This window comes from Amblyraja radiata, chromosome 33 (genome assembly GCF_010909765.2).
Source record: "Amblyraja radiata isolate CabotCenter1 chromosome 33, sAmbRad1.1.pri, whole genome shotgun sequence".
In the NCBI taxonomy this organism is placed as follows: domain Eukaryota; kingdom Metazoa; phylum Chordata; class Chondrichthyes; order Rajiformes; family Rajidae; genus Amblyraja; species Amblyraja radiata.
The window spans coordinates 1,807,276-1,829,170 of NC_045988.1; the positions used below are offsets into that span (position 1 = coordinate 1,807,276).

The 21,895-nt window shown below is 46.7% G+C and overlaps 1 protein-coding gene and 1 long non-coding RNA gene across 2 annotated transcripts; one reads left to right on the forward strand and one right to left on the reverse strand.

The window, feature by feature from the left end:
- Positions 1-2,253: 2,253 nt before the first annotated feature.
- LOC116991267 lies at positions 2,254-20,948 on the reverse strand. Its single transcript, XR_004416726.1, has 3 exons — positions 20,723-20,948; positions 14,805-14,811; positions 2,254-2,266 (listed from the first exon to the last, which is right to left on the reverse strand). It is a non-coding gene; the product is annotated as an uncharacterized LOC116991267 (long non-coding RNA).
- Positions 3,844-17,929, forward strand: LOC116991266 (interleukin-18-like). The gene is made up of 4 exons (XM_033049741.1): positions 3,844-3,948; positions 10,547-10,696; positions 13,060-13,211; positions 17,651-17,929. Exons 1-4 carry the CDS (start codon positions 3,906-3,908, stop codon positions 17,843-17,845), a joined length of 540 nt encoding a protein of 179 aa, XP_032905632.1. The 5' UTR covers positions 3,844-3,905; the 3' UTR covers positions 17,846-17,929.
- Positions 20,949-21,895: the final 947 nt, after the last annotated feature.

Consider the following 21,895-nt stretch of genomic DNA (forward strand, 5'->3'; position numbering starts at 1 on the left):
ACCCAGGTCCAATTCGGGAAAAAAATCCGGGAAATTCCTCTCCGACCCCAATCCAGGCGATCGACACTTGTCCAGGAGATCACTCAGGTCTTACTATACTAACCATACCTAGGTCCATATCCCTGCCCTCTCCCCGTAGCCCCTTATCCCCTTGGCAGCTAAAAAAACATCTATTTTAGACTTAAATATATTTAATGTTTCTGCTTCCACTGCTCCCTGGGGCAGTGAATTCCATAAATTAACCACCCTCTGGGTGAAGAAGTTCTTCCTCATCTCAGTTTTAAAAGAGCCCCCCCTTATTCTGCAACTATGTCCCCTAGTTCTAGTTTCCCCGATCATTGGGAACATCCTCGGTGCATCCACCCGATCAAGGCCCCTCACGATCTTATATGTTTCAATGAATCGCCTCTCATTCTTCTAAACTCCAAAGAGTAGAGTTCCAGCCTACTTAACCTTTCCTCATATGTCAATCCCCTCATTGCAGGAATTAATCTTGTAAACCTTCGCTGCACTGCCTCCAGGGCTAGTACATCCTTTCTTAAGTATGGACCCCAGAACTGTACACAGTATTCCAAATGTGGTCTCACTAATACTGTGTACAGCTGCAGCAAGACCTCCGTGTTTTTATACTCAATCCCCCTAGCAATAAAGGCCAAAACTCCATTGGCCTTCCTGATTGCTTGCTGCACCTGCATACTAACTTTTAGTGATTCATGTACTACTACCCCTAGATCCCTTTGCGTTGCATTACAACGCAGCTCCTCCTCATTTAGAAAATAACTTGCCCTATCATTTTTTTTCCCAAAGTGAATGACTTCACATTTATTAGTATTAAATTTCATCTGCCAAGTTGTTGCCCACTCACCTAGCTTATCTATATCCTTTTGCAGACTCTTCCTATCCTCCTCATCCCCTACTTTTCCTCCCATTTTTGTATCGTCCGCAAATTTTGATATATTACACTTGGTTCCCTCCTCCAAATCATTTATATAAATTGTGAACAACTGGGGTCCCAGCACCGACCCTTGCGGAACCCCGCTAGTTACCGGTTGCCATCCCGAGTATGAACCATTTATCCCCACTCTCTGCTTCCTATTTGTTAGCCAATCCTCTACCCATGCTAATATATTACCCCCAATCCCATAATTTTTTATTTTTAGCAATAGTCTCTTATGTGGCACCTTGTCAAAAGCCTTTTGGAAGTCCAAGTATACCACATCCACCGGTTCCCCTTTATCCACCCGGGTTGTTACTTCCTCAAAGAATTCGAGCAGATTCGTTAAACAGGACTTCCCCTTCACAAAACCATGCTGGTTCTGTCCGATGAAGTCATGTTTATCCAAGTGCTCCGTTAGTGTTTCTTTAATAATTGTCTCTAACATTTTACCCACCACCGATGTTAGACTAACCGGTCTATAGTTACCCGCCTTCTGTTTACTTCCTTTTTTAAATATAGGTGTTACATTGGCCATTTTCCAATCCACTGGGACCGTTCCTGCCTCCAGGGAGTTTTGGAAAATTATCACCAATGCATCCAAAATCCCCACCGCTATCTCCCTCAAGACCCTTGGATGTAATCCATCAGGCCCAGGGGATTTATCCTCCTTCAGTCTCATTAATTTCCCTAATACCACCTCCTTGGTGATCTTAATAGTATTTAGCTCCTCCATTCCTACCGCCCCCTGTTTATCCAGCGTTGGAATATTTTTTGTGTCTTCTATGGTGAAGACTGATACAAAATACTCGTTTAATGCCTTTGCCATTTCCATGTTCCCCACCAACAACTCTCCAGTCTCACCCTCCAATGGACCAACGTTCACCTTAGCCACCCTTTTTCTTTTTATATAGCTATAAAAACTCTTACTATTAGTTTTTATGTTGTTCGCTAAATTCCTTTCATAGTCTATTTTCCCCGTCTTAATTAATCTCTTAGTTATTTTTTGCTGACCTTTAAATGCTTCCCAATCCTCTACCCTCCCACTATCTCTGGCTACCTTATATGCCCTTGCCTTCAGCCGAATACTATCCTTTATAGTTTTACTGAGCCATGGCTGACTGTTCTTACCCTTACCCCTTTTTTTCTTCATAGGAATAAATTTTTCTTAAAGGTTATACAGTAGACCCTTAAACGTACACCACTGCTCATGTACCGTCTTATTCTTGAGTCTGCTATCCCAGTCAACTTTGATCAGCTCAGTCCTCATACCTTCATAATCCCCCTTATTTAGACTAAGTACCCTAGCCTGAGTTTCAACCTGCTCCCCTTCTATTTGAATATGGAATTCGACCATATTGTGGTCACTTGTTCCCAACGAGTCCCTAACTATGACATTTTTAATTAATCCTGCTTCATTACACAGGACCAGATCCAAGAAGTCATTTGAGACTGAGGTGAGAAAAAACTTTTTCACCCAGAGAGTTGTGAATTTGTGGAATTCCCTGCTACAGAGGGCAGTGGAGGCCAAGTCACTGGATGGATTTAAGAGAGAGTTAGATAGAGTTCTAGGGGCTAGTGGAGTCAAGGGATATGGGGAGAAGGCAGGCACGGGTTATTGATTGGGGACGATCTGCCATGATCACAATGAATGGCGGTGCTGGCTCGAAGGGCCGAATGGCCGCCTCCTGCACCTATTTTCTATGTTTCTAGGACGAGGGGGAACCTCATTGAAGTACAGAATAGTGAGAGGCCTGGGTGGAGCGGATGTGAGGATGTTTCCACTGGCGGGAAAGTCTAGGACTGGACGTGACACAATAAGCAATAGACAAGAACATAAAATAACCCTCTCGCTGCGCCACCTGCAGATATTTATGTGGCTGGCTTGTCCTAATTGTTTGATAAAAAAAGGGGAACTGGTATAACAATGACGTAATGACACACACACATGTTGGATAATGTGAAATGTAAGAAAGAGTGAGAGGGTTTGGTCACGGTGTTCCCACCCCGGGCTCTATATAAAGCACTCAGTTGTAGGAAGAGGAACATCAGATGCCGCTACAACCAAAGGTCTTATAGCAGTTTTGGCTACAACGGCCGGGGAGGAGGAACGATACAAGCGGTGAGTTGGAGATGACATGATTTCAATGGATTAATTTCTCTGAAGTAATGAATTGTTGGGGCCGTGAGAGACGTCGGGCGTTTCCCACACAGGTAACAAACAGTTACTGACTGTTGTCCCGAGAAACCGTTTTCCACTTGGAGGGAAAAAAACTTCAAACTCACTCAGCCCGAAGGAAACGTGTTCTCCACAACCCTCCAGTCTGAAGAAGGGTTTCGGCCCGAAACGTCGCCTATTTCCTTCGCTCCATAGATGCTGCTGCACCCGCTGAGTTTCTCCAGCAATTTTGTGTACCTTCGATATTCCAGCATCTGCAGTTCCTTCTTGAACACTGTTCTCCACAGATGCTGCCTGAGCCGCTGTTCCTGCAGCGCCCGACCTGCCCGGTGTAGCATTCCATTCTCACGCACCATGCTGCTGCCATGCCTGACATTGCTGCTCGTCTCATCCCTGTGACGCCCTGATCTCCCCCCACCCCCTGACCCTCTCCCCCTCCCTCCCTCCCTCCCTCTCCCCCCCCACCTCCACCCTCCCCCCCCCCCCCCCTGAACCTCCCTCTCTCTCCACCCCCACCCCACCCTATCTCTCCCCTGACCCTCTCCCCGACCCTGTTGTTGGGGTACATGTCGCTCACCCTCTCCCTCTCTTCCCCCCACCCCCCAGCCTCTCTCCCTCCCCGACCCTGTTGTTGGGGTACATGTCGCTCACACTCTCCCTCTCTCCCTCCCCCACCCTGTTGTTGGGGTACATGTCGCTCACACTCTCCCTCTCCCTTTAACCAGTTGTTCGCCGGCCATCGACCAAGGCTCAAGTTCGGGGGGTTTTGGTGAAGCGTTAAAACAATAGCGAATGGGATCACACAGCAGTAGCTCCCAGAAGTCTCCCGCCAGCGGTAAGAACCCAGAGAGATCTTTGCAAAGACGGTGGGATGGATGGATGGGGGCTTTAAACTTCCTGCTGATTAATGGGGGAGGGGGGAGCAGAGGGAGATGATGGAGGGGAGGGGAGGAGTGGGATAGGGGGAGAGAGGGTGGGGGAGATGGCCCCGCATGGTACCAGCATGGGGAAGAGTTGGTGTAACAGCTCACTGACCCGGTAACAATGCAGAAAGACAACGATGACATTTTCGGGGGTGGAGGGGGTCAAAACGGATTTTAAACAATGAAATTGCGTTACTTTGAGGTCGCAATCGAGCGATAGACGAACAGTTTTTGCCGATTGAATATTGAAGGCATCCAATATATTACTCTGTAATTTGAATGTAAATGTTGTGAATGTAGTCGGTAATGGATGTGGGTGCTTGTGTATATGTGATAGAAGGTGGATATAGAGAGACAGGAATACAGCACAGATACAGACCACCCAGGACCTCCCATCTACAGTGCCCTCCATCATTTATGTGTTTGCCTCTGTACCCAACAATTTGTGATTTGTAATGTAGAAAAAAAATCACACGTGGTTAAAGTGCACATTGTCATATTTTATTAAAGGCCATTTTTATACATTTTGGTTTCACCAGCTGTAATGGCTTTTAAGTGTTGTGAGAGCACCCCTCAACTACCCCTTTTGGCAGCTAGTTCCATACACCCACCACCCTCTGTTTGGAAAAAGTTGCCCCTCGGGTTCCTATTAAAATCTTTCCCCTCTCACCTTAAACCCATGTTACATAGATACAATCGACAATAGGTGCAAGAGTAGGCCATTTGGCCCTTCGAGCAAGCACCGCCATTCAATGTGATCATGGCTGATCATCCCCAATCAGTAGGTACACAAAATTGCTGGAGAAACTCAGCGGGTGCAGCAGCATCTATGGAGCGAAGGAAATAGGCGACGTTTCAGGCCGAAACCCTTCTTCAGACTGATGGGGGGTGGGGGGGGAGAAGGAAGGAAAAGGGGAGGAGGAGGAGCCCGAGGGTGGGCGGATGGGAGGGTGGGAGGAGACAGCTAGAGGGTTAAGGAAGGGGAGGAGACAGCAAGGGCTAGCAAAATTGGGAGAATTCAATGTTAATGCCATCCGGACGCAAGGTCCCCAGGTGGAATATGAGGTGCTGTTCCTCCAATTTCCGCTGTTGCTCACTCTGACAATGGAGGAGACCCAGGACAGAGAGGTCGGATTGGGAATGGGAGGGGGAGTTGAAGTGCTGAGCCACCGGGAGTTCAGGTAGGTTATTGCGGACTGAGCGGAGGTGTTCGGCGAAACGATCGCCCAACCTACGCTTAGTCTCCCCGATGTAATTCAGCTGACATCTAGAGCAGCAGATGCAGTAGATGAGGTTGGAGGAGATACAGGTGAACCTTTGTCGCACCTGGAACGACTGCTTGGGTCCTTGAATGGAGTCGAGTGGGGAGGTGAAGGGACAGGTGTTGCATTTCTTGCGGTTGCAACGGAAAGTGCCCGGGGAGGGGGTGGTGCGGGAGGGAAGGGAAGAATTGACGAGGGAGTTGCGGAGGGAGTGGTCTTTGCAGGAAGGCAGACATGGAGGGAGATGGGAAGATATGGCGAGTGGTGGGGTCACGTTGGAGGTGGCGGAAATGGCGGAGGATTATGTGTTGTATTTGCCGGCTGGTGGGGTGAAAGGTGAGGACCAGAGGGACTCTGTCCTTGTTGCAAGTGCGGCAGAGGACCAGAGGGACTTCACCTTTCACCCCACCAGCCGGCAAATACAACACATAATCCTCCGCCATTTCCGCCACCTCCAACGTGACCCCACCACTCGCCACATCTTCCCATCTCCCCCCATGTCTGCCTTCCGCAAAGACCGCTCCCTCCGCAACTCCCTCGTCAATTCTTCCCTTCCCTCCCGCACCACCCCCTCCCCGGGCACTTTCCGTTGCAACCGCAAGAAATGCAACACCTGTCCCTTCACCCCCCTCGACTCCATTCAAGGACCCAAGCAGTCGTTCCAGGTGCGACAAAGGTTCACCTGTATATCCTCCAACCTCATCTACTGCATCCGCTGCTCTAGATGTCAGCTGATTTACATCGAGGAGACTAAGCGGAGGTTGGGCGATCGTTTCGCCGAACACCTCCGCTCAGTCCGCAATAACCTACCTGAACTCCCGGTGGCTCAGCACTTCAACTCCCCCTCCCATTCCCAATCCGACCTCTCTGTCCCGGGTCTCCTCCATTGCCAGAGTGAGCAACAGCGGAAATTGGAGGAACAGCACCTCATATTCCGCCTAGGGACCTTGCGTCCGGATGGCATTAACATTGAATTCTCCCAATTTTGCTAGCCCTTGCTGTCTCCTCCCCTTCCTTAACCCTCTAGCTGTCTCCTCCCACCCTCCCAACCGCCAGCCCTCGGGCTCCTCCTCCTCCCCTTTTCCTTCCTTCTCCCCCCCACCCCCCATCAGTCTGAAGAAGGGTTTTGGCCCGAAACGTCGCCTATTTCCTTCGCTCCATAGATGCTGCTGCACCCGCTGAGTTTCTCCAGCAATTTTGTGTACCTTCGATCTTCCAGCATCTGCAGTTCCTTCTTGAACACATCCCCAATCAGTAACCTTGTTCCTGCTTTCTCCTCATATCCCTTGATTCTGCTAGCCTATCTAACTCTCTTTTGAATGCATCCAAAGAATTGGCCTTCACTACCTTCTGAGGCAGAGAATTCCACAAATTCACAACCCTCTGTGTGAAAAAGTTTTTCCTCATCTCAGTTCTAAATGACCTACCCCTTATTCTTAAACTGCAACCCCTGGTTCTGGACTCCCCCAACATCGGGAACATGTTTCCTGCCTCTAGTGTGTCCAAACCCTTAATAATTTTATAGATTTCTATTATATCCCCTCTCATCATTAAATATATTACCCAGTCACATGCATTAGCACAATGTGTGGAACATCCCATCAATGGCATAAAGCCATGTATGGCAATCTCAACTAGCAACAGTATCCATGAACATCAAGACAGGTCAGTGCAATATCGGCTTAAAGCCCAAATGTCCTAATAAGGTCATATTGTTGGTCCTTCCCATTACAGGAGTAAATGTTTTCCTAGAGCAGGCTTAAAGCAGGTGGGACTAAGGGAAAAAAGTTGTTCGGCACGGACTAGTAGGGCCGAGATGGCCTGTTTCCGTGCTGTCATTGTTATATGGTTATATGGTTATCATTCTAAATTCCAGTGAATCCCAGCACAGAGCCTTGCAGCACCTTATGAATCACTGCCTGCTATTCTGAAAGGGATCCGTTAATCCCCACTTTTTTTTCCTGTCTGCCAACCAATTTTCTATCCATGTCAAACCCAATCCACAATACCATGTGCTCTAATTTTGCCCACTAATCTCCTGTGTGGGACCTTATCAAAGGCTTTCTGAAAGTCCAGGTGCACTACATCCACTGGCTCTTTCTCTCTCTCTCCCTTGCCTATTTTATTTGCTACTGGTCTTGATTCCTGTATTTTGGGTAATAGACTTTGTGCATTCATCCTATCCATCCCCCTTGTGCATGTTTACAAGATTGCCCTTCATCATTCTGTGCTCCAAGGAGTGACGTCATGGCTTGTTCAACCTCTTCCTGTAGTTCAGGACCTCCTGTTCCGGCAACATCCCAGTAAATCGTCTCTGCATTCTTTACAACTGAACCACACCCTTCCTTTTGGAGGGTGTCCAAAACAACACAATACTCCAGATGGGACCTCAAGAGACAGTGCAAGTAATCCAGTCCTAGCCTTTATCTGGAGAGTTTCAAGAAAGAGTTAAAAGTTCAAAAGGTATTTTATTGTCACCAGTACAAAATAAGGATCAGGGATATTTGATTAACCATACAGTCATACTAAAAAAAGCAACAAGACACACAACTACATAAAGGTTAACATAAACATCCACCACAGCAGATTCCCCACATTCCCCACTGTGATGGAAGGCAATAAAGTCTCATCTTCTTCCCTCCTTTTTTTTTCCCCGCGGTCGGGGAAGTCCACGGTCGGGGCGATCGAAGCTCCTGCAGCTTAGAGCTCCCGAAGTTGGTCCCTAACCAAGGGACCACGAGCTCCATGATATTAAGCCTGCAGGCTCCTGTGGTTGGAGCTCCCAAGGTCGATCCCCAGCAAGAGGCCGCCAGCTCCACGATGTTAGGCCGCAGTGCGGACGGAGATACGATATGATAAATGTCGCATCTCCGTCGAGGAAAGAGATGAAATAAAGTTTCCCCCACCCCCCCCCCCCCCCCCCCACACCACACAAAACTAAAGATACCTCGATAAAACCTATTGTGAAGTGATAATATCCTTAGTCGTACGGTTAAGGAAATGTTCTCCAGTTTACATAATGTTTCAGTATCAGTATATCTTTATTGTCATTTTCCTGAGTACTCACATACCCAGAGGAAACAAAAAAACGTTGCTCAACCAGTGTCCATTCAGTGTGCAGTACAAATAACAACAAATAACTAGAAATAAAAAACATATATCATCAACAAATTAAATTAAACACTCTACTCTCTACTAAACATCAACAGGGGTTCCGATCGACAGCTGCTGCAGTGTGTCCAGGTTGATGGTTGGTGCGCGATACTTTGGCAGGGGGCTAAGTCCGTTTATCAGTCTTATAGCCTGCGGGAAGAAGCTGAGGAGCATCCTGCTGGTTTTGCAGCTAATGCTCCTGTACCTCTTCCCAGATGGCAGGATGGAGAATATGTGATGCGATGGGTGGTAGGGGTCTTCGATGATGGAGATGGCTCTGCTGATACATCTCTTCCTGTATATGTCCAGCAAGAAAGGGAGTGGAGCACCAATAATCCTGCTGGCAGTCTTCACAATCCTGTCAAGTTGGTGCCGTTCGTACGCCTTGCAGCTCCCGAACCAGGAAGTGATGCCGTTGGTTAATGTGCTCTCGATTGTCCCCCTATAAAAAGTTCGTAGATGTGTAGTGGGGAGACCTGCTTTACGTAGTCTTCGGAGAGGGTGTAGTCGCTGCTGGGCTCTCTTGACCAGTGCTGTGGTGTTGGTTGTGGACATCAGGTCATCTGACAGGTGGAGTCCTAGGAACTTCACGCTGCTGACCCTTTCCACATCAGCTCCATCGATGTGCAGAGGTGTATGGTGTTGCCTTCCCGCCTTCCTGAAGTCAACCACCATCTCCTTAGTTTTTCCCCACGTTGAGAATGAGGTTGTGGGATTTGCACCATCCTGTGAGCAGCTCCACCTCCATCCTGTACGCCGACTCATCATTGTCACTGATGAGACCCACCACTGTTGTGTCATCAGCGAACTTGTTGATGAAGTTGTTGTTGAGTCTAGCAGTACAGTCGTGTGTAAGCAGACTAAACAGCAGGGGGCTTAGGACACAGCCTTGGGGCGAGCCAGTGCTTACGGCTATGGTTTTTGATGTCCTACTGCCCACCCTGACTGTCTGCTGCCGTTGTGATAGAAAGTTCAGGACCCAGTTACATGTGCCAGCATCAACCCCCAATAGCTCCAACTTCTCCACCAGCTGCTGCGGAATGATTGTGTTAAACGCAGAGCTGAAGTCTATGAAGAGGATCCTGGCATAAGTATTTTTCCGATCAAGGTGTGACAGTACGAGGTTCAGTGTTGTTGAGACTGCGCCCTCTGTGGATCGGTTGGCTCTGTAGGCGAACTGCAGTGGGTCTAGGTCGGCAGGTAGACTCTTTTTGATGTGCTGCATAACCAGTCGCTCAAAACACTTCATTGCTATGGGTGTTAGAGCCACTGGTCGAAAGTCATTATGGCAGGCTGGGTTTGGTTTCTTTGGGACAGGGACGATGGTGGCACTCTTAAAACAGTTGGGCACTACTGCCTGGCTGAGTGAGATGTTAAAAATGTCTGTGAAGACATCTTTCAGTTGCTCGGCGCAGTCTCTTAAAACGCATCCAGGAATGTTGTCCGGCCCTGCAGCTTTGCGTGGATTGATGCTGGCAAAGGCCTTTTTAACTCCGGCTGCGGACAGCCTGAGCGACTGGTCACTGGGGGATGGCAGTAGTGCACGTGTCTGGGTGCTGTTTTTTTAATTTTTATTTATTTATTTATTTATTAGAAGTAGACATATTATAAAATGTAGTTACATATTATAGTAAAAAAAAAAACTTTTCATATACATCAGTCATACATTATTAAAATTTTCCATTATCAATTACTTCTGCTTCTAGTATTTTTATTTTTTATAGAAAGCGAGAAAAATAGAGGGTAGAAAGTTACAAATAAAAAAGAAAGCAAAAAAAAAACAAAAAACAACACAACAGAAAAACAAGGGAGGTGGAATGGGTTACCTGTAATACTCTGGGTGCTGTTTTTAACCTCAAACCGTGCGTAGAACTCGTTCAGTTCATCTGGTAGAGAGGGGTCGTTTTGGCATATCCGCAGCGGGGGGGGGGGGGGGGGGGGCTTGTAGTCAGTGATGGTATGAAATCCCTGCCACAAGCGACGTGTGTCTTTGTCATTTTCGAAGTGGCTATTAAGTTTTTGCCCATACAGCCTCTTCGCTGTGTTTCCCGGTTTGAGCTGCATTAATGCAGGGCCTTTTGTCTTTCCTCACAAGTGGACAAATGTGATTTCAAGAGGTACGACGAAAGGGATCGCTTTAGGATGATCAGAAATATGAACCATGAGATTCTCCGGGTGTATGCCGTCGGAAACACATACCCAACGGCCGACTTTGCGCAACGACCAGTCCCGAGGTCAAAAGCAGGTTTGTATTTTTTCTTATCGTACGTTATTCACCTGATGATGAGGTGAAGCAGTCGAGTGACACAGAAGGAAGCCTCTTCGGTTCTCCTAATCAATGCTATGTACATATAAAGATCTATCTATCCAATTCATCCAACCACACTGCTCTTTTTGCCAAAAATGAAAAAAAAAAACATGCATTTAACTAATTTAATTTTGAAAGTAATTATTGCTTCTGTTTGCAACTTTCAGGTAAAGTCTCTAGATTACATGATGGACGATTGGCATAACCTCTCCCTATCTGTTTGATTGTATCTCTCACAGCCCATCGATGGTTGTCCATGCATCTCATTTAGTGCTGATTCATGAGTGACACGATTAAAAAGGAACTGCAGATGCTGCAAAAATCGAAGGTAGACAAAAATGATGGAGAAACTCAGCAGGCGAGGCAGCATCTATGGAGCGAAGGAAATAGTCGAGACCCTAAACGTCACCTATTCCTTCACTCCATAGATGCTGCCTCACCCACTGAGTTTCTCCAGCATTTTTCACTACCCATGTGTGACATGAGCTGATATTAACTCAGCCATTGTTTTCACCACAGACATTTCTTGCAACAAACCATCTTTGTCTCTGGCTGCAGCCAGAACCCAAATCACTCACAATCCTTTCATTGATTTCAAATCCTTCTTTTGCCTTGCCTTATCTCTGTTACTTCATGCAACCCTGGAGTTCATTTGGGACCTTATTTAGTTATTTAATAGAAGAATTCTTGCTATTGAGGGAGTGCAGTGTAGGTTTACAAGATTAATTCCCGGGATGGCGGGACTGTCATATGCTTAGAGAATGGAGCAGCTGGGCTTGTACACTCTGGAATTTAGAAGGAGAGGGGATCTCATTGAAACATATAAGATTGTTAAGGGTTTGGACACGCTAGAGGCAGGAAACGTGTTCCCGATGGTGGGGGAGTCCAGAACCAGGGGCCACAGTTTAAGAATAAGGAGTAAGCCATTTAGAACGGAGACGAGGAAACTCTTTTTCTCACAGAGAGTTGTGAGTCTGTGGGATTCTCTGCCTCAGAGGGTGGTGGAGGCCGGTTCTCTGGATACTTTCAAGAGAGAGCTAGATAGGGCTCTTAAAAATAGCGGAGTCAGGGGATATGGGGAGAAGGCAGGAACGGGGTACTGATTGGGGATGGTCAGCCATGATCACCATGAATGGCGGTGCTGGCGCGAAGGGCCGAATGGCCTACTCCTGCACCTATCGTCTATTATCAGACGGGTGGAAAGCCCAGGCGCCACCCACGGGCTCCACAGACCAAGGGGCCACCGGCAGCCTCGAGCTCGAGTTCCTAAACATTATACCCTGAGCCGCGATTATTGAGAGAGTCTCCCTGACTATAAAGCTCAGCAGAGCCTTGTTGGGTTGTCCAAGTCTATCTGTGAGTGTGTATTGATGACAGAGGCCTGCATTATGACTATCGCACAGCTGCACGGTGATGAAACAGCAAGTGAGTCATTCTGGAGAGGAACTTCTCACTGCTCAGAGCAGGCGTAGCGTGCCGAGGGATGCTGAACCCGTCTACACTGACGGAAGGGAAAGGAGATAGGCCACAGCCTCAAGTCATGGGCATGCACGTCTCAAAAGATCTGTCACAAAGAAAGCTCATCAACGCCTCTACTTTCTGAGATGACTGAGGTGACTCTATGCCACCGAATGCTCTTCTCGAATGTCGAATTTTTCATGTGTGTGTGACTGCAGAAACAACATTTCATTTGAGCCTCTATGAGGTTCAAGTGACAAATAAATTGTGTTGTGTATTGTGTACAGGTTTAGCTTGGTTTAGAGATACAGCACAAAAACAGGCCCTTCGCCCCACCGAGTCCACGCCGACCAGCAATCCCCGCACATTAATACTATCCCACACCGGAGATCCCGGGGAAAACCCATGGAAGCCACGGGGGAGAACGTACAAACTCCGTACAGACAGCACCCTTGGAAAGTCAGGATCGAACCCGGGCCTCTGACGCTGTGAGGCAGCAACTCTACCGCTGCACCACCGTGCCACCCTGATGATAGATGATATATAGAGATCTGAGGAAGAGCATCTTCATGCAGAGAATGGTTCCAACCTCCGATTTATTGACTGCAAGGATGGTGCAAGTGAAATCAAAGGGAGATTGGGATAGGCACACAGAGCTTAAACGAGTAGCTGGGCCAGTGGGGCGACGGAGCTTTAGAATACAGAACAGCAGTTGTCACAAGTTGCCATAAACTTGGGGAAATTAAAGAATCACAACAATCATATGTTCTAAATTATTAAGCAATGTCTGTAATTTTGTGACTTTAAATAATTCTAACACCTATTATGTTCATTTTCAACAGATAAAGATGGCGTCGAGTTTAACATGAGATGGTATAAAATAAAAAATAATATACAGTGGCCCAATGGCATCCCGGTCGTCTTCCAGATTAAGGTCAACGGGTCGGACTATCACTTGTGTTGCCCTAAGGAAGGAACCGGACTGGTGTTTAAGGTGATTCCAATGCATTTAGCAGACTTCATACAGCAAAATGTCCTTCATTTTATTGGTACTTCTAAGTAATATTATCAAAGAAAATTCGATACCATCAAAACAGGCCAGCAGATAAATTCATGTCCAAGGGCATTGGGCCCAGGAAGCTGAATAAACAGCTACTAATACAGGGGAAAGATTGCACTAGAGTACAGAATTACAATCCTCCTTAGATTGGAGGTTACACAACTAAATACGGTAGCATTGTTGCATAGAGGTATATTGAAGTTCATATTCATAGCTCAAAGGTGCAGCACAAGTGGGTAGGGTGGTAAACCAGGCACAAGGGGTGTCATTGCAAGGGGCATTGAGTTGGGAAGTCATGAGGCAACTGTATCGGAGGAGGTGTACCAGACTGCTGCTTGATGAGGAGGGGTTCAGCAACAGAGAGGTTGGATGGACTTTGATTGATTTCTCTGGATTATCAGAGGAAGAGAGAAGACTTGATAAATGTATATAAAATGAAGAGAGGCAAAGATAGGGTAGACAGTCAGAACCTTCCCCCCAAACCTCCTCCCCAAGGGTTGAAATGCCCAACACTAAAGGGCGCAGACAGAAGGTGTGAGGGGAAAGGTTTATTGGAGATGTGAAGGACAATTTTTGTGTGAGGGTTTGAAACACAGGTGGTGGAGGCAGATACATGATTGGTGTTTAAGAGGCTCTTGGACAGGCACATGGAAGTGAAGTGAAATAGAGGGGCAGATAAGATCAGCTTAACTTGGCAGTGTGTTCAGCACCAACATTGTGGGCCGAAGGGCCTCTTCCTGTGCTGCGCAAAGCCAAATGCACTAACTTGGTTTACTGCAACATCAAGCTGGAAATTCAACCAGTCAGTTTGCATATTATTTGTTGTAGAAAATTGGGATTTGATGTCATTTTAAACCAAAAGAAAGAAAATATTGCCCAAAACATTAAGTAATGACTGCAATGTACTTTATAATGGGCTGGTTAATGGATTAAGCATGCACCCTGATATGCACTTGGAAATCAACAAGCAAATCTGTGAATATATTGTCCAGGGACATATAGATAAATGCAATTAGATAGAAGTGAAACCTTATGCCCCGGTCCCACTTAGGAAACCTGAATGGAAACCTTTGGAGACTTTGCGCCCCACCCAAGGTTTCCGTGCGGTTCCCGGAGGTTGCAGGTAGTGGAAGCAGGTAGGGAGACTGACAAAAACCTCCGGGAACCGCACGAAAACCTTGGGGCGCAAAGTCTCCAAAGGTTTCCTAAGTGGGACGGGGGCATTACCCTAAGTAAAATGGAAACCAAACTGAGATTATAATCAGATCAGCCAATCCTAGACTCAGAGTGTTATAGCATGGAAACAGGTGTCCCCTCGGCCCAGCTTGCCCACACCGGCCAACATGTCCCAGCAAGACTAGTCCCACCTGACTGCATTTGGCCCATATCACAATGTTGGTGCTGAATAGGATGCTAAATTAAACTGACCTATCTGCGCATACATGATTCATATCACTCTGTCCCCTACACTTCCATGTGCCTGTCCATATAAATCACTTATTAAATGGCAGGGTAGATTAGAAAGACTGGCCAACTCTTGCATCTAATTTACACGCATTTATTTGTACAATTGGCATTGGAAATTATAGTTCACTTTATCATTTTTATTTTGTAAACTTTTTTTCACGGTGATTCTGGAAACCCGCGGGGTAAGGTAGTCTTAGTTTAGAGATATAGCGCAGAAACAGGCCCTTCGGCCCACCGAGTCTGCACTGCCCAGCGATCCCTGCACATTAACACTATCCTACACACACTTGGAATGATTTACAATTTTACTAAGCCAATTAACCTACTAACCTGTACGATTCTTGGAGTGTGGGAGGAAACTGTAGATCTCGGAGAAAACCCACGCAGTCACAAGGAGAACCCAACGAAGTTGAACCTTAAAGAAATTGTTCCTTCATTCACTAACAACAAAATTCACTGGTGTGTCATACAAGTTCAACTAGTCATGTTTAATGTGGTGAACACAACTTAGTGTGGTTTAGGTGAGTTCAGAGAGTTGGCGTGGAAACAGGCCCTTCGGCCCACCAAATACATGTTGACCATTGGTCATCCTCACACTGGTTCCATGCTATCCCACTTTCACATCCTACACACTAGGGACAATTTACAGAGGCCAACTGACCTACAAACCTGCCCGTCTTTGGAACGTGGGAAGAATGTGGGCCTAATCTGAGGAAAGACATTCTTGCCATAGAGGGAGTACAGAGAAGGTTCACCAGACTGATTCCTGGGATGGCAGGACTTTCATATGAGGAAAGACTGGATAGACTCAGCTTGTACTCACTGGAATTTAGAAGATTGAGGGGGGGGATCTTATAGAAACTTACAACATTTTAAGGGGTTGGGCAGGCTAGATACAGGAAGATTGTTCCCGATGTTGGGGACGTCACAGGGGTCACAGTTTGAGGATAAGGGGGAAGTCTTTTAGGACCGAGATGAGAAAAACATTTTTCACACAGAGAGTGGTGAATCTGTGGAACTCTCTGCCACAAAATGTAGTTGAGGCCACAGTTCATTGGCTATATTTAAGAGGGAGTTAGATGTGGCCCTTGTGGCTAAAGGGATCAGGGGGTATGGAGAGAAGGCAGGTACGGGATACTGAGTTGGATGATCAGCCGTGATCATATTGAATGGCGGTGCAGGCTCGAAGGGCCGAATGGCCTCTACTCCTGCACCTATTTTCTATGTTTCTATGAAACCAGAGCAGCCGGAGGAAACCCACGCCGTCACAGGGAGAACGTGCACAGACAGCACCCATAGTTGAGATCAAACACTGGTGTCAAGTCCTGTGAGGCAGCAGCTGCTACTCCTTATCTGGGTATTATTTTTCTTTTGTATCTTCAGTTTAGATGTCTTCCTCACAATGACCTGCAGTTGAAACTTGTACCACAGGATGGCGATGGCAAGCACCTAGGTGCCCAACGTTGCCCATTAACGCACTGTCTTTGTGGAACATTCACAGCGGTTCCTACAGCACAAATCATTGTGTTTTCATGTTATCTTCTTACTTTGTCCTCTCCCTTCTTTACCTTCACCCGATTTGACTTTAATTTGTAAGAAGGAACTGCAGATGCGAATGTTTAAACCGAAGATAGACACAAAATGCTGGAGTAACTCAGCGGGACAGACAGCATCTCTGGAGAGAAGGAATGGGCGACATTTCGGGTCGAGACCCTTCTTCAGAGATGTTGCCTGTTCCGTTGAGTTACTCCAGCTGTTTGTGTCTATCTTCGGTTTGACTTTAATTTATCTTTCACAACCCAGAAATTGGTGCAGATAAATGATTGAGTCTATAGTTGACCACATCCTCAATGCCCCGTTTCACACAGTTTCAACAGACAGTTGTAAAAAAGATATAAATATATCCTTAGCTGAGTGGGCAGTGAAGTATCTCCAATAGTAGATAGTAGCTCACCACTGCTCTCTGGTTGTTTTTAGAATGGTTCCGTTGCTATTGAACCATCCTACCAACAACTAAAGAGCAGTCTTGAGCTACTGTCTGCCTTATTGGAGCTCCTCGGACTATCTTGATCGGGGCCTTACCTTGCACTAAACATGGTATGTTGTTAAAGCAGGGAGATTATGAATGACAATAGACAATAGGTGCAGGAGTAGGCCATTTGGCCCTTCGAGCCAGCACCGCCATTCAATGTGATCATGGCTGATCATCCCCAATCAGTACCCCGTTCCTGCCTTCTCCCCATATCCCCTGACTCTTTTTAAGAGCCCTATCTAGCTCTCTCTTGAAAGCATCCAGAGAACCTGCCTCCACCGCCCTCTGAGGCAGAGAATTCCACAGACTCAGAACTCTCTGAGAAAAAGTGTTTCCTCGTCTCCGTTCTAAATGGCTTACTCCTTATTCTTAAACTGTGGCCCCGGGTTCTGGACCCCCCCAACATCGGGAACATGTTTCATGCCTCTCGCGTGTCCAAGCCCTTAACAATCTTATATGTTTCGATGAGATATCCTCTCATCCTTCTAAACTAAACTAAATGTTTGGCAGAATACTTATAACTTATCCAAGCTGATTGCTACCATGAATGAATGAATGTCACTGTATGTCATTGTCACTTGTGGGCAGAGCACCAAGGCAAATTCCTTGTATGTGAATACTTGGCCAATAAATTCATTCATTCATTATTCATTCATCATGTCATATTCTTTATATGAACAATCTCCATAGCAAGAGAGTGATCTTTGGTGCATAAGAACACTGTGGATGGCTCAATTGTTAATCATGTACTGTCTTTCTCTAACTGGTTAGCAGACAAAAGCTTTTCACTGTATCCAATAATACACAATAAACTAAACTCAACTAAATGTGTTTTGGTCTGCAAGATTCTAAACAGAAGTTCTCTTGTTTACAGGAAGGCGAAGCTCCAGCTAAAGTTAAACAGAATATGAACATTATCTTTTTCCAGCAGTCTTTAGATGGACAATATCACAAGTTTGAATCTGCATGGGCACAGGGGTGGTTCTTGTGCACCAAAGATCACACTCTTGCTATGAAGATTGCTGATGGGACGGACGAAATGATAGCCATCGGCTTGGATACGTTATAAGATCTTTCTACCCTGCCAAATATTCATCATAATTCTCACTTGAATTAACATTCCCAGTTAATTTATAACTGCTCTCCTCAAAGTCCTCAACGACCTCCTCACCTCTGCTGACACCGGTTCCCTCAACATCCTCATCCTCCTCGACCTGAGCACAGCCTTCGATACAGCGAACCATAACATCCTGCTCACCAGACTCAAAGACCTCGGCATTGAAGGCTCTGCACTCAGCTGGCTCCGTTCCTACCTTTCCAACAGATCCCACTTCATCTCTCTCCACAACCACACCTCTGCTACAGCCACAGTCACTCAAGGCGTTCCCCAAGGCTCCGTACTCGGCCCCCTCCTCTTCATCATCTACATCCTCCCCCTTGGTCAGATACTCCGCCACTTCAACCTGGACTTCCACTGTTACGCTGACGACACCCAGATCTACCTCGGCACCAAATCCCCCCACAACCCCCCCCCCCCTCTCCCATATCAACTCCTGTTTGTCAGCTATAAAAACCTGGATGCAACATAATTTCCTCAAACTCAACAGTGATAAGACAGAATTCCTCCTCATAGGCTCCAAAGCCACACTCAGCAAAATCAATAACCCTACTCTCACCATCGACGGCACCACTGTCTCCCCATCTCCCCAGGCCCGCAACCTTGGCGTGATCTTTGATTCCACCCTCTCCCTTGAGCCTCACATCCGCCATGTCATTAAAACCTCCTTCTTTCATCACCGCAACATCGCCAAACTCAGACCCTCTCTCACACCTCCCGCTGCTGAAAGACTCATCCATGCCTTCATCTCCTCCCGACTGGACTATTGCAACTCACTTCTCCTTGGCATCAGCTCCACCTACATCAACCGACTCCAACTGGTCCAGAACGCAGCCGCCCGACTCATCACCCACACCAAATCCTGGCATCACATCACTCCAGTCCTCAAACAACTTCACTGGCTTCCCATCTCCCACCGGATCAACTACAAAATCCTGATCCTCACCTACAAAGCCCTCCACCATCTGGCCCCCCCATATCTCACTGACCTCCTCTCCCCCTACCAACCCTCACGGTCCCTCAGATCCACATCTGTCACTCTGTACTCACAGTCACTTGATTCTGCGGCTTGGCACGGACACTTTAATAACTTGCACTGGCCACTTTAATAACTGGCACTGGCCACTCAAATCAGCTGCCCCAGACATTTTTATGATTGGTTTATTGTATTTTAACGTTGTGTTTTACCTGCTTTTGACTATTTATACTGTTCCATCAGGGACTGGATTGTTTTTAGTGGTGTTATGTGTGAAATGTTTTAAATTTCATGTGCGATGCTCCGCTATTCCCTGAGAAACGTCTTTTCATTTTGCACTGTACAACTGTTGTTTGTAAGCTGACAATAAAGGTTGATTGATTGATCAGCCGGTCTCCTCTCCATCCACAAGTCCAACCTCCGCAGTTTTGGGGACAGAGCCTTCTCCAGGGCAGCTCCCAGGCTCTGGAACTCCCTCCCCCAACTGATCCGCAATTCCGTGTCCCTCACCATCTTCCAGTCCCGCCTCAAGACCCATCTCTTCACCTCTGCCTATCCTTAGCCCCACGTCCCCCTCCCTTTTCATATGTGCATTAATTGCCTCATATTGTGTTTTGTATTGAATTCTGTCTTTACTTTGTGTACTAGTCATGTCTCTACTATTTATTTCATTCCCCTTACATGTCTTTCCTCTACCTGCTAAATTTTTGTAAGGTGTCCTTGAGACTCTTGAAAGGCGCCCATAAATAAAATTTATTATTATTATTATTATTAATTTAAACGAATGAAGCACTTTCAGAGAAGCCATGGTCAGTTCACTCTGTCTCTTACAATTTAATGATCTTTAATCAAATCTCCCCTCAGCTACGAGAAGATTGTCAAAGACTGATGACACAAACATCAAGTTATTAAAAGGAGAGGCTCAGACCATTATTGAAGTCTGGGCTGAGAAGTGATTCCACTTCATACCGCTGGGCTGTAAACCACCCAAGCGAAATATGGCTCTGACGAAGGGTCTTGACCTGAAACCTCACCTATTTCCTTCTCTCCATAGATGCTGCCTCACCTGCTGGGTTTTTCCAGCATTTTTGTCGACAAGTGAAATATGAGGAGCTGTTCCTCCAATTTGTGCTGGGACTCACTCTGACAATGGAGGAGGCCCAGGACAGAAAGGCCAGTCAGTATGGCAGGGGGAGTTAAAGTGTTTAGCAACCAGGAGATCAGGAAGGTTTAGGCCGACTGAGCAGAGGCTTCAGCAAAACGATCGCCGAGCCTGCTTGCACCCCAGCGGTATGAACATTGACTTCTCTAACTTCAAGTAGCCCTGGCTTTCCCTCTTTCTCCATTCCCTCCTCACTCCCAGTCTTACTGTCTCCAACTATCTGTCTCTCTACTGCCCACTCCCCTGACATCAGTCTGAAGGAAAGCTGTAGGCCCAGATGGTATATCTGGGCCAGTACTAAAGTCTTGTGCTAATGAGCTAGCTCCAGTGTTCACCACAATATTCAACCTCTCCCTGGCCAAGTCCGTGGTCCCTGCCTGCTTCAAAAGATCCACTATTGTCCCAGTGCCTAAGAATGCCTCTCCAGCCCGCTTGAATGACTACCGACTGGTGGCTCTCAACTCAGGGGATATGAAATGCTTCGAGAGGCAGATCAAGGACTACATCTGCGCCTTCCTCCTTCGCACATTGGATCCGCTGTAGTTCACATACCGTTCAAACAGATCCATGCATGATGCAGTCTCCCAGGTTTTGCACACCATTCTCTCTCACCGTGACTTTAAAAAAAATGTAAATACTGGTGCTGTTCTGTTGTTTTGCACAATCCCACAAGCACTGCCACTTTCTGTACATCATTCAAAGGCACAGCATTTCCTGCCATCCATTGCTACGCAGACGATACACAACTCTACCTCCCCCTGAAGCCCCAAAAACTATCAAATCTGCTTAACATTATCCGCTGCCTCGAGGGTATAAAGTGTTGGATGGCCCAGAACTTCCTCCAACTAAACGAGAGTAAGTCTGAGGTCATCCTTCTCGGCCCCTCGCACTCAATCAAAATGATAGCAGGCAGCCTTGGAAGCCTTACCCCACTACTCAAACCTCACGTCAAAAACCTTGGCATAATATTTGACTCAGCATTGAAATTTGACAAACAAGTACAAGCTAGCTTCTTCCAGCTTCAGACGATAGCTAAAATAAAACAATTCCTCAAAAAGACCATCCACACATTTATCTCCTCCCGCCTAGATTACTGCAACTCCCTTTACACTGGCATCAGCCAATCTTCCCTGTCCCGCCTGCAACTAATCCAAAACACCGCAGCGAGACTCCCGACGGGCACCCGAAAAAGGGACTACATCACCCCGATCCTGGCCTCTCTCCACTGGCTCCCTGTGCGGTTCTGAATAAATTTCAAGATCCTCCTTTATGTCTCCAAAGCCCTTAACAGGCTTGCCCCCACCTACATCAAAAGTCTGCTTACCCACACCACCTCCAGGTCCCTCAGATCGGCCGACTTGGGGTTACTGAACATCCCGCGGTCTAGGCATAAGCTCAGGGGCGACCGCGCCTTTGCGGTTGCAGCTCCTAGACTGTGGAACAGCATCCCTCTTCCCATCAGAACTGCCCCCTCCATCGACTCTTAAGTCGAGACTTAAAACTCATCTTTACTCTCAAGCCATTCTCGACGTCCTCTGAGGGAGGGCTGAATGTATGTATTTATGTACGTACTTAATCTATAAACCAATGTTGTATAACGTTAGTACCTCCATCTTAAAGCACTTTGGCCAACGAGAGTTGTTTTTTGATCTTGTTTATGTATGTGTATGTGACAAATAAAGTTGGCTTGAAGGATCTCGACGAAATGGACCAAAAACGTTGCTTTCGATTTGCCCTTTAAAAATCGAACAATGACAACAAATGTCAGTTCATTTCCATGGGTCAAGCACATATTTCCTTCCTCTCCTATTATTCTCAGTTCTTGGAACCATGAGAGCAGTCTACCAGGATGTTGGCATCTCAA